Source organism: Pristiophorus japonicus, chromosome 23 (genome assembly GCF_044704955.1).
Source record: "Pristiophorus japonicus isolate sPriJap1 chromosome 23, sPriJap1.hap1, whole genome shotgun sequence".
NCBI lineage: Eukaryota > Metazoa > Chordata > Chondrichthyes > Pristiophoridae > Pristiophorus > Pristiophorus japonicus.
In genome coordinates, this window is record NC_091999.1 from 11,207,268 (window position 1) to 11,219,645 (window position 12,378).

General features: G+C 43.7%; 1 gene segment (V, D, J or C); it reads right to left on the bottom strand.

Moving 5' to 3' along the window:
• Positions 1 to 5,048: 5,048 nt before the first annotated feature.
• Positions 5,049 to 6,920, bottom strand: LOC139235729 (T cell receptor alpha variable 3-like). The segment is given in 2 exon segments: positions 5,049 to 5,476; positions 6,896 to 6,920. Coding segments are annotated over 2 exon segments (453 nt in total).
• Between the last annotated feature and the right edge of the window lie 5,458 nt (positions 6,921 to 12,378).

Sequence of the window (12,378 nt, forward strand, 5' to 3'; positions counted from 1 at the left end):
AAGACTAAGGTCACACGTAACTTTGAGCTCACGGTATTCAATCTGATTCTTTCTCCATACACAACACTAACCTCTCCCTATCTCTGTAATCTTCTCCCGCCTCACAACCCGCCAAGATGTCTGCACTCTTGTAATTCTGCCTTTTTGAGCATCTCTGATTATAATCGCTCCACCATTGGTGGCCGTGCCATCTGCTGCCTCGGCCCCAAGCTCTCGATTTCCCATCCGAAACTCACTGCCTTTTTACCTCTCCTTCAAAACGCTCTTTAATACCGACCTATTTGACCAAGCTTTTGGTCACGTGCCCTAATTACTCCTTATGAGGCTCTGCATCAAATGTTTTATCTCACAATACTAATGTGAAGCATCTTTGGATGATTTACTACGTTAAGGGCGCTATATAGATACAAGTTGTTGTTGTTTGTTCAGTAATAGCAAATGTCATCGATCTAATATCAGGGACTAATAAATCACTTCCCTAAATTTCGGTACCATTGTTAGTTCACCAGTGAACTAACCCGTGAGTGAAAGTTCACTGGAGTTACCCTTAACTACAGACTGTAATAAAATCCACAGAATTATAGAGAATTAAATGGCTCCTAAATAAATGTACACACTCTGGAGTTTAAAAGAATGAGAGATGATCTCGTTGAAACATATAAGATTCTTAAGGGAATTGACAAGGTATGTGCTGAGAGGTTGTGGCCCCTGGCTGTAGAGTCCAGAACTCGGGGGCATCATCTCAGGCTTAGGGGTCAGCCATTTAATACCGAGATAAGGAGGAATTTTTTCACTCGGAGGGTAGTGAATCTTGACAATTCTCTACACCAAAAGCCTGTGGAAGCTGATTCGTTGACGATATTCAAGGCTGAGATATATCGAGTTTTCACTTGAGGTGAATCAAGGGATGCGGGGGGCAGGTGGAAAAGTGGAGTTGAGGTCGAAACTCAGCCATGATCTTATTGAATGGCGGAGAAGGCTCAAAATGGTCGTATGGCCTACTCCTGCTCTTAATTATTTTGTGCTTATGTAAACTAAACATTTTAATAGTCCTGTGCTTCCCGGTTACAGAAACTAGATATGGGTTTCATTCCCGCCCGGACTCTAAATGTGGAACCATTCTCCTATAGGGACGTAGACTACAGCCCAGCTTGGATTTTCAGAAATGCCTCCCACACAACACAGATCCTGAGTGGACGCATTGCTACTGTCCCCTCTGTAAACAAAGGCTGGATTTCTGCTGTTACTGCTGTGAGGCGCAATTCCAGAGCCTCCATACATTCTTTAAAATAAGAGTTAATCAGACTGCACTGAATGGGTTTACTTCTCTGTGGACTGCAGATACAGCGGTTCCATTAATTCTGAAAGGAATGGGTCAATCAGAGTGTCCTGAATCGGTTGAATCCTCGGTAGGGTAAAGATCCAGAGTCTCCACCCATTCTATTTGGAAAGGATTATCTCGAGATTGACTTGGTTCTAAACACCCAACGCCAGGAATGTCACTTCCGAGAGTCACTTTCACAAAGGGATGAGCTTCACCTCATTTCCCTCCACAAGGAGAGAAACGTCCTGGCCATGATGTCACTGGCATGTCCGGATGTGAACCACGGGTGAACCAAGTCCATTTCCAGCCAAACCAAGAGCAGCTAACACACGTGACTGAGACTTTAATCGGGCGTCGCTGACTTTACTCAGCAGCCTCGCCTGTTCAATGTTTTCACTTGGTTCGGGCTCTTCTAATGCAAGCTTTGAGCCGCTTTCCTCTTGAAATTGTAATTGCCAAGATGTATTACTCGATACAAATGAATTTATGCTCCGTTATTCTGCTGCTGCTAACATGTAGCTACAGGAGCTGAGCTCAATAACCTGCAGTGTTTTATTATTCGCCTTGCTCCAGTGTTTTATTATCTGAATGTTTTTACTGGTCAATGTCTCTCGGACCGAGTATTGCAATCTCCGGCTGCGATAACAGTTGGAACGGAGATTTGGTGCAAATAACCTGCACCTATGTCACGTCCATCATTTACTCCATGCACTGGTACGAACATAAGTCTAGTCAGTGACTCGAGTGGGTAATAATGCGAGCATCGGATGGCAAAGGGTGCAGGGCCCGATTTTAAGTGGATCGTTCTGCTGTGGAAACATGCGGCCAATTGGTCTTTGAGAACTCGGAGAGCGGGGATACTGCTGCGTAATATTGTGCGATAGGGTCACATACTGAGAGGAAATGCGGCAGTCACTGTTCAAAAACCTCCATCCTGTTTACAGTTCGGTAACAGCTGCAGCAATCTCTTCAATAACATGGCAGAGGTAAAGCGGGTCAGAGCAAGAGCAACAAACGGAAGCTGAGGGCGGGGCTGCCGCAGGCAGTGTTCCCACAAGGATTGTCTCTATAATTTACATGTTGATAGCGGGTTTTATCAGAGATACTGACATCACAGCATAAAATATTGCCCTGTGGAGCCGATCACTCAGTGAGTGCCGTCTTTGGTGTGAGGAAAGCTTTAGCATTGCTTAATTGTGGGATTATATTCAGCAGGCATGAGTCAATCACATTACTGAGTGTTGTTTTATTTTATGCTGATGTGTGACGACTCATCGAGAGCATTATGTTCATTCTGCTGTGATATTCATGTTTATACTTAAATATCCTCCTGCATTTCTTAACTGCAGTGATTCCTTTCTGTGTAGTTGCATTGACACAAACTGGTCCACTTGCTCAGTGACAGAAACCGAGGCCCATACAGGCCGTTTTACATCTGCCTGTCAGTCATCAGCCAGGTTCCCTCTATAATATCATTTCACTCATTGATGATATTATAATAAAGGTAATTATGTGCTCGAGTGAATAGAACAAGGTCGACTCTGCAAGGATTAGGTGTCAGCTGTTGAGGGTTCACATGTGAGTCCAGAGACTTGAGCACATAATCAAGGCTGATACTTCAGTGCAGTACTCAGGTTATGCTGAATTATTGGAGATGGGGTCTTTTGCATGAGATGTTAATCCCATATACTCTCTCAGGTGTTTGTAAAATCTCCCAATATTTCGAAAAAGAGCAGAGCAGTTCACCGCGGTGTCCTGGCCAATAGTTATCCCTCAATAAATTTCACTAATAACATGTTATCATAAGAATATTGCAAGTTGTGTAATCTTGCTCTGCATTGATTGCCTGTCGCGTTTCCTACATTACAACAGCAACGACATTTCAAATATTTGTGTTACCATTGCAAAAGGCTTCATGATATCCTGAGGTCGGGAAAGACGATATGTAAATGCAATGTCTTCTTGCTTTCATTCTTCACATTTCACTTCTGAGCCAGCAACATATATTTTTATGAGTAAGGGTAACTAGGTCTGATAATTAACAGTACAATGTCAGACCATAAATACAAGGACAGCTCAGATTTTCACCTAATCACAATGTTCCCCTGACGCGCTGATATGTTGAGCGACGCTCTGACAGTTTTTGTACATGTCCAGCCCAGCTCCGTGTCTCTGTGGGTCTCAGTGCGCAGTAATACACCGCGGAGTCTGTCAGTTGTGTCTCAGACACAATCAGCGGGACGGTTCGACTCAAATCATTGAGCTTCGCTGAAAAACGGTCCCCTGGAAATCTCTCCCTTTGCTCGCTGTATTTGCTTCTCTGCAGCAGATATTCTATGGATCCGCTGGGATACTGACGATACCAGAATAGATCAAATGTGCTCGTGCTTGTAACTGTGTAATTACAATGCAACTGGACATCGTCTCCTTCATTTACTATGGTTTCAGCCGGTGTCTGTGAAATGGAGTCTCCCCGACAATATCCTGCAAGAGGCCAGAGTTATATTAAATTAATCAATATCACTTCACTGTGACTATCCCCCAGAATCGACCCGTCACCCCCCACACATAACTGAGAAGTAACATCTGGCAGTAAAACAGAAATACATTTCCCCACAGCTGCAACGCGTAGGTGCTTGGAACGACTGAATAAAACTTCGTTCATTGAAGCTTCAGCGGGATCAATTTCTCACCTTCACCTCTTGTGATATGAAGGGAAAACACCTAACGGTCTATGGCTTTAAGACCTGTATCTGTCAAGGTCCGTCATTAGTACCGGCGGGTCTGGCGAGTCTGTCTGTCATTTATCTGAACTCAACCGCTTTCATTCCCGGGGGATTTTGGCGAGTTTCCCCAAGCAGTGTTCAGTGTGAGTCAAGTTGCATGCTGATGGTCTTCACTTCCGATCAATCTGTTGATATTCTTATGTTCAGGGGAGTGATCTATTACTTATAATGTATGATGCATATGTGCAACACAGTGTTGTGCAACTTGTGAACTTACCAGTTAAAAGAACTGCAGCCATGATGAACAAATAAAAAGTAACATCCAACATGTTTGATGGCAGATTTCAACAGAACGGGTTGAACCTGAAAATGATTCTCTTCAAAATTGGGGAGATGTTGATTAATATCCGGCCTCTCTGCTGATTGGCTCGTTCTTGACAGAGACAGCGATGATTTCCAATCAACTCACGTGTCCTGTGTTCTCCAATTCATCCAATCAGTTGACAGTTCTATTGTTCGCCATTTCAGCCAATCAGTTCCTTTTTTCTCCACTTCGTCCAATCACCTTACATCCCTTTGTTCTCCAAGTCAAACAATCTTCTCACTGCGCTTTGTCCTCCAATTCATCCAATTAGCTCACAGCTCGTTTGTTCTGCAATTCACGACGTCAGAGCGGGCAGCAAGAAAAGGATTGAAACGATTTTCGCAACAGAGAACAACCTGGGGATTAAACACAATGTTGGACATTTAACAGGGATTAAACACAATGCTGGCCCTTTAACAGGGGATTAAACCCAATATTAATACTTTAACAGGGTCAGTACATGCGGTGGAGGCAGTAAAGGGCTACAGTTAACGTTGTTCTGTTATCAGTGCCAGCGACTCCCTTTAAAAGAGCTGCTCTCTAACTATTAGAAGCAGCTGATACAAACGTGATATTGCATAGAATTCGAGAGAGTCTACTGCTGAGAAATTGGTAATGAGGCCAAATCAGTCTTTTACTTTGGTTGATGTTCCATTATCAATTCCGAATCCAGGTCACTGATCTGATTCAGTGATAGGAGATGAGAGTCTTTTGCTGGTTTTTGTACGGGCTGACTCCGCCCCTGTAACAGTGTGGGGCACAGCGCACAGTAATAGATGGCAGAGTCAGAGACAAGAGCCCCGGAGACATTTAAAGGAACCGATTTCTTGTCTTGGTCCAAATCAGCAGAGATCCGGTCTGGGAGGTCTGGAGCCTGATCGCCTTTCCTCTTGCCGTATCTCTTCAGTAAATATCTCGGAGCGGCTCCGGGATACTGGATATACCAGAAGAGGTAGGGAAAGTTATCAGAGGTGGAGTAACTGCAGTTCAGTATTTTGGTCTGTCCCTCCTGAACTGTTAATTCTGACGGATCCTGGGACACTGAATCTTTGCCACTCGTTCCTGTTACAAAATACAGAATGCGTCAAAAGTCTGGGAGTGAATTTAAAGCATGAAACACACACTGACCATTTAAACATAGACTCACCGGGCAGCCCGACGATTATTATCAATAAGGAGTATAGGGAATACATAGTGTGTGGATTAGAGTCTGACAGAAAAAAACAGAATGTTCTCAATATGTGCGATATTAAATGTTAAACCCAAATCAGTGGCAGGCTTCACTTATTGAGAAATTTAGGGGCGTTTCCCAGGGACAGGATTGGCTGGTCTCTCAGAACTTTCTTTAGCTTTGCACCAATGTGTGTTAGTTATGCCCAATTGCTGCGGCATCTCTCCAAACTCTATCCTTGACTGATTGTGTGTGTCTTTGTCTCTCTTTATATATGTCTATTTAACTCGGTACCTTTACCCGTGTCATGAGATCTCTCTCTCTCCCTCTCTTTTGCAATCTCTCAGTCTACTTCTCTCTGTCTATTCCTCTCATTCTTTCTCTACCTCTCTTCATTAAGGTGAAATAAGGTGTAGAAATTCCTGCAGTCAATGCATCCCATTAATAGTTGCAGTCTTAAGAAGATAGGTTACACACAAACCAAGTTTAACAAAAATACATACAATGTTTGGTATCTTTGGAGGTTATTGACGTATATTTATTTGTACTTTGCTTGAGATGCAAAGCACTTTAATAAGTGCAGAGAGCGCACCCTTGTGTCGAAAGCAAGCCTCAAACAGTGCATAAGAAACAAGCACATGACCACAGACACAGACACCACAGACTGACACATCTACTCAAAAACACAAACTCAAACACACACACACAGACAGACTCACACACACACATACACCGACTCACACACACACATTTAGACTCACACACACGCATACACTGACACACACAGACATACACACATTCTCAAATACACACAGGAACACATAAACACACATTCACACACTCAGAAACACTCAAACACAAACGCACACTCTCTCTCGCTCATATTCAAGCATATGCTCCAACACTCATACACAGACTGACACACACACACACACACAGCCACACTCGTACATACACACACACTCAGACACATGCACACAAACACACAAACAGAGAGAGACACACACTCAAACAAAGACAGAGACGCATGTCAGAATAAACATAGACCGGCACACAATGATTGATATCTTGAAGAGGATATTGACATGTTCATCTGTCAATATTTTGAAATGAATGAGGAACAGACTCGATGCAAACTTGATCCAGAATTGGATTCGTTAGTTCTCAGCAATGTCCGAAAACTTTTAACAAACAGTCAGACAATTCCTGAGGATTATCTGGCAAGCTGCACCCTCTCATCCCTTAGTCACAGGTTGCATAATTGTCATATCTTGCTTCTCTTTCTGGACACAATCAGACCAGCAGCGTACCTTCGGTGTGATCTACTTGCTGCATTCTTTTACTGATGAGTATTGGTCCATGATCATAAAAACATAAATTTCACATTGATTGGGGCAGAAAATCGTCCAATTTTTTCAGATACAACTGGGTCTCAATTCTCTCAACAGGTGCAGTCTATAATGTAGGGGAAGTAAAGGGAAACAGTTAATGTTGTCGAGGTATCAGTAGAGGCTCCCAGTACAGGAGCTGCTCACTGACCATTAGAACTACCCACTGCTGATCGAAAGGTTATTACAGCCAACCAGCGGATCCTGGAGCATTTGAACACAAAGACACGGTAAATTATACAAATGCCACCTGTTATATGAATGAAATTGGGAATGACTGACAAGTTTCAGAAGAATGGGAGGATGCAAGCAGAGGATCAGATGCTACCATAAAAATATTTACAGCGTGTCATTAATAATAAAGTAACTGAACGATGTTGTCCATCTGCAACTCGACCTCATTCTGATCTGGCATCTGCCCACTGCCCTCTGGTGGTGACTACTTGTAACTACAAGTTCCAAATTCCGCCGAATTGCAGTTCATGAGGTCTGAGAACGATGGAGGCCATTCGGGTGGTCTTGTCTGATCTATCCAGAGAGATCCTAACTCCCACGCGTCATTGCAGCCTCAAGCTTTTCCTTTAACTATGCTAGTGTATTTCCGTCCACCACTCTATATTGCACACATTAATCACTCTGTGTGTGCGTGAAAAACTTCATGATACCAGTCCTAAAATGAATTTTTATACATTGAATCCGTGCCCCCAGGTTCAACATCCACAGTTCAATTTAGGTTTCAATGCGGATACTCCTCTTGGGGTCATTGCAGTCAGGCACTGGGATACAGTGCTATTTAAATCCTCTGCGCAACTCCTTCGTCATTTAGCTGCAGAGGAAGGGGTCATTGCGAGAGAAAGTGAGCAGCAAATGACTATTTAATTCTTCTCCCTTCGACTTTATCGTCACCGCCCACAGCTTCCATTTGCTTCTCTCACTCTGGTCCGCCATGCCTGCCCCCCGCATCGAAGCAGTGACCACACTTGATCAGCTCCATTGGGCAAGCCACATCGTCTGCATGCCTGACACGAGGCTCCAAAACAAGCGGTCTACCCAGAGCTCCGACACGGCAAGTGAGCCCCAGGTGGGCAGAGGAAATGATTCAAGGGAACCCTCAAAGCCGCCATTAAATTTGCAACACCCTCATCGACACCTGTCCCAACATCGCCCAATGTGGTGGAACGCATCCGGGAAGGCGCTGAACTTTAATACTAAAGCAAAATACGACGGATGCTGGAATCTGAACAACTCCAGTTTCTTCGCCAAAGGCAAGCTGAAGCCAAGCGTCGACATTGGAAGGAGCACGTGGCAACCCGAGCACCACGATCTCCTGGTCCTCCAACTACAGTCTGCCACAACTGTGACAGAGACTGTAGGTCCTGCATTGGTTTCTTCAGTCACCTGAGAATTCATTTTGAGCGCTGAAGCATTTGTTCGTTGACTCCGAGGGATTGCCAATGAGACAAAGAAGATTGGAGCGATTTCAGCCGCTATTCCTCGTTTGACAGTGCAGCCGGGTGGACATCTGTATTTCTGCTCAGAGAGCGGTGTTCCCGCACTGCAAAGTTAAAGACTGAGTGAGAGTCATGTGGAATCGTCTCGAACCGCTCCTCATCATTATATAAATATTACCTTCCCACCAAAAATCCATTCTCCCCCTCACTGCTGTAACACAGGCGTTATTATTGTTCAATTGATGGTGGTAATGATTGTGGATCAAATACATTTTCTCTTTTCTCTAATTTGCAATATGCTTATGATCTGAATTGCAAACACTCGACACTCTGTCCTTTCCTTGTTTGAACATCTTTTTTCAGAACAGAATCACGGAGATTCGGTCACCCAGACGCTGTCTTGAAGAGTGGTGACAGAAGCAGAAGGGGAGACTTGTTGTTGGTTTTGTTTTCGCTTCCTTTTAAGAATCTCCCTGTGACACTGAGTGTGGAGAATAATTGTCTCTGATTATCGGTGTGAGAGCGCCTTCTGGTGCGCAGCATCTGGAACTCTCAGTTTGGGTTTTTGTATGGGATCCACTCTCATTCTGCAGCAGTATGGGGCTCATGGCACAGAAATACACGGCAGTGTCAGAGGTCAGGACTTTGCCAATCATTAGCTCGGTAATCTTGGCAATTTTATTAAATGTAGAATAGAATTGATTAATGAAGGAGAGGTTCAGGTCTGCATTCTCTCCAATAAAACGGAGCACATACTGTGGAGGCTTCCCGGGGTGCTGAATGTAACAGAACACAAAAGGTGCAGTATCGCTGGTTTTCAAGGTGCAGGTTAGTGTGACATTACTTTCCTCCTCAACCATCATTTTAGGGACCGGCTATTCCACTTTGTCTTGTTGGCTCCATTCTAACAGAAAATAATAGAATGAATCATCATGATCATCATCAACTTCAACTTAATCAACATAATCATAATCATCTGTATCATTTTACCAATAATAACACCTGAGTTACAGTAGTCAAAGGGAGAAATTATTTTTAATAGGTAAGAAATACTTACTTAGAAGTAATATAACAATGAGCAGTTGTGCAAGACGGTTCCGCATGAATTTCCCTGAGTGCATAACTCTGCCGTCCATGAAATACTCTGTTAGAGCAGAATTACAGCTCCCCGCGCCACTGCACTGTTGATCCCACCAATGCCAACAGGGAGCAGCGGCAGCAATCTCTCCATTAATACAGAGCTGGCATGGCGGGTCTGAGTGAGATCGGCAAATGGAAGCTATAGGCAGGGCTGCCATTGTCAGTGTTGCTGCAAAATTTGCCTCTAGAATTTCCGGTTGATAACGGCGAGAAACATGTAACCACGGCGCCCTCTGACAGTGACTCTGAGGACTTCACACAAGTCAGGAAAATGGGCAGAGTAAAGTGTGAGTTCATCGAAGGTGCGGTTTCCAGCGGCCTATTGTTTGCAGACATTGTATATTGTTTCAGACAATTTAACTGTCTAAATAGACAGAAGGGAAATGTGAGTGAATGTAAAGGAAAGGATATTTTACTTTATTTCTGAACATGTTTATGGCTTTCTCTTACCTATTAGCGCTGTCCTTCTCTCGTAACTTATCACCTTCCTTCATTTCTCTTTCCCCCTTTTCTCAATTGCTGTCCTCTTCACTCTCATTATTGCAAGGCTTTGTCTCTTTGTCTTTCTCATCCTTTCTTTCTTACTTTCACTTTCTTTTCCTCTATCTATCTTTCCAACTCTTTTCATTGCTCACTTTCTTTAAACATTTATCTTCTCTATTTCACGATTGTTCTCTGATTCTATCAGCTGTTTCTGTGCTGTACATTCCATGTAATTCTTACATTTTGTCGAAAGGTGCACCGAGATTGGCCCAGATTTCTCTACCTGCCTGAGACTTCGCAGTCGAAGGAAATCCTTTCAGAATCCAGGGCGGGTTCAGCCCGACCGACAACATCTGTTGGTACAGCTGGCTGGTGAGCGCGGCCCCTAGATACATCCATTGTGGATTCAAGGCAGAATGCCACCGAGTCCGGTTTGAGATCCACACCGACCGGGATCTTAGTCTGAGCACTTTCGGCTTCGGCCAGGCAGAGTTTGTGGATACCGGAACCTATTGCTTTGCTGCTGGCCACAGTGCAGTGAAAATCCCCGCTTTCGTACAATTTCTCCTCTCTGAGCAAAGCCTGGTTAGATTGGGTCACAGTCAATTCGGTTCCCAAAACGGCCTGTTCAGTCAAAGGGCGGTGGTCAATCCGCAATTTGATTATTCAATATAAATTAAGATGAAATTCCTTATGATTTCGCATTTCAGCTGATTAATGTTATATATTTCCGAACAGTTTTGTTCTCTTTCCCATCGGTTATTGCAGCACCTGGTTTTATCCCACTTAACTTTTGAAGATTTCGCTAACTGTGAATAATGTGTAATTTTGCAATTGCTGTCGCCAATCTGCTTGACCCGAATTTGTAATAAATGTGAAATTAACACAGGTCTTATCCAGAGGAAGTGTTGTATAATTTGCGAAGGAGACATTATTCTTAATTCTGTTCTCACAAATGGATCCTACGTATGACAACACTGCCCGTGACAGCCTCGCCCACAGCTTCCGTTTTCTGCTGTCGCTCTGCCCCGCCTTGCCTGGCCTGTGTAATTGGAAAGATCGCTGCCGCTGTTCCCTGCTTTACATTGGTTAGAGCAGCAGTGCAGTGGAGCAGGGATCTCTATTGCTGCACCGACAGAGGATTTCCCGGACTGCAGAGTTACAGACTCAGGGAGCATCATGTGGAACAGTCTCGCACTGCTCCGCATCATTATATTAGTTCTCAGTAAGTATTTCCTTGGCAAAAATAATAATTCTACCCCTGATGTTATTTTTTGTAAAATGATAATGAACATGATAATGCAATGATGACAATCACTATTATTTTATTTTAGAATGGAGCCAACAAGACAAAGTGCAACACTCGGTTCTCGGAATGATGGTTGAAGAGGAAAGTAATGTCACACTAAACTGCACCTTGAAAACCAGCAATCTTCGCCCTTCTGTGTTCCGGTACAGTCAGCATCCCGCGCATCCATCACAGTATGTGTTTTACCTTATTAGAGCGACAGTAAATCGAAACCCGACTTCAGTGACCGATTCTCTTCTGCGTTTCATAACATGAGTAAGATTACCGAGCTAACGATCAGCAAGGCCTTGATCTCAGACATCGCCATTTATTTCTGTGCCATTAGCCACATACTTGTGCAGAGATATGACGGATCCCATATAAAAACCCACACTGGAAGTTCCAGTCAGTGCTGACCAGAGGGCGCTCTCACGCTGATAAACAGAAGCGACAATTCAGCCTCCACAGTGAGATTCAGAGGGACATTCTTAAAAGTCAAATAAAACCCAATTCTTAACAAGAACCGGTAATGTTCACCGGTGGAATTACAATAGCTGATGATTTTAAAGCACATTTAAAATAGAAATGCACTGCGCAAATGCATATGTGGCACATTTTCTTTCAATGCCCTTTCCGTGCATGCCTGTCCCATCTCATCACTTTTCTCCAGTCTTTATCCACAATTATTTAATATCTGTTCTTCCTTTTTTAGTTTAACGATGTAAAACCTTTGCTTCAGCTCATCTCTCTGTTTCTCTTGCTGCGGTTATTTCTCTGTCAACTCGATTTCACTGTAGAACTTTTTAACGGTTTCTGTGTCTCTCCACTCCATCTGATTCTCACTGTATGCATCTCATTGGCTCCGTGTCTGTGTCTGCCTACCTCCCTCTCTGTCTGTCTCTGTGTCTCTCATCATGTCCCTTTTTCTGTATCTCTCTCGCTCCCTCTCACCGTTCTTCGCTCTGTCTCTCTCTCTGTCTCAATCTCGCATTTTTTTCACTCTCTGATTATATCCCTCTCTTCCCCTCTGTTTATTTCAATTA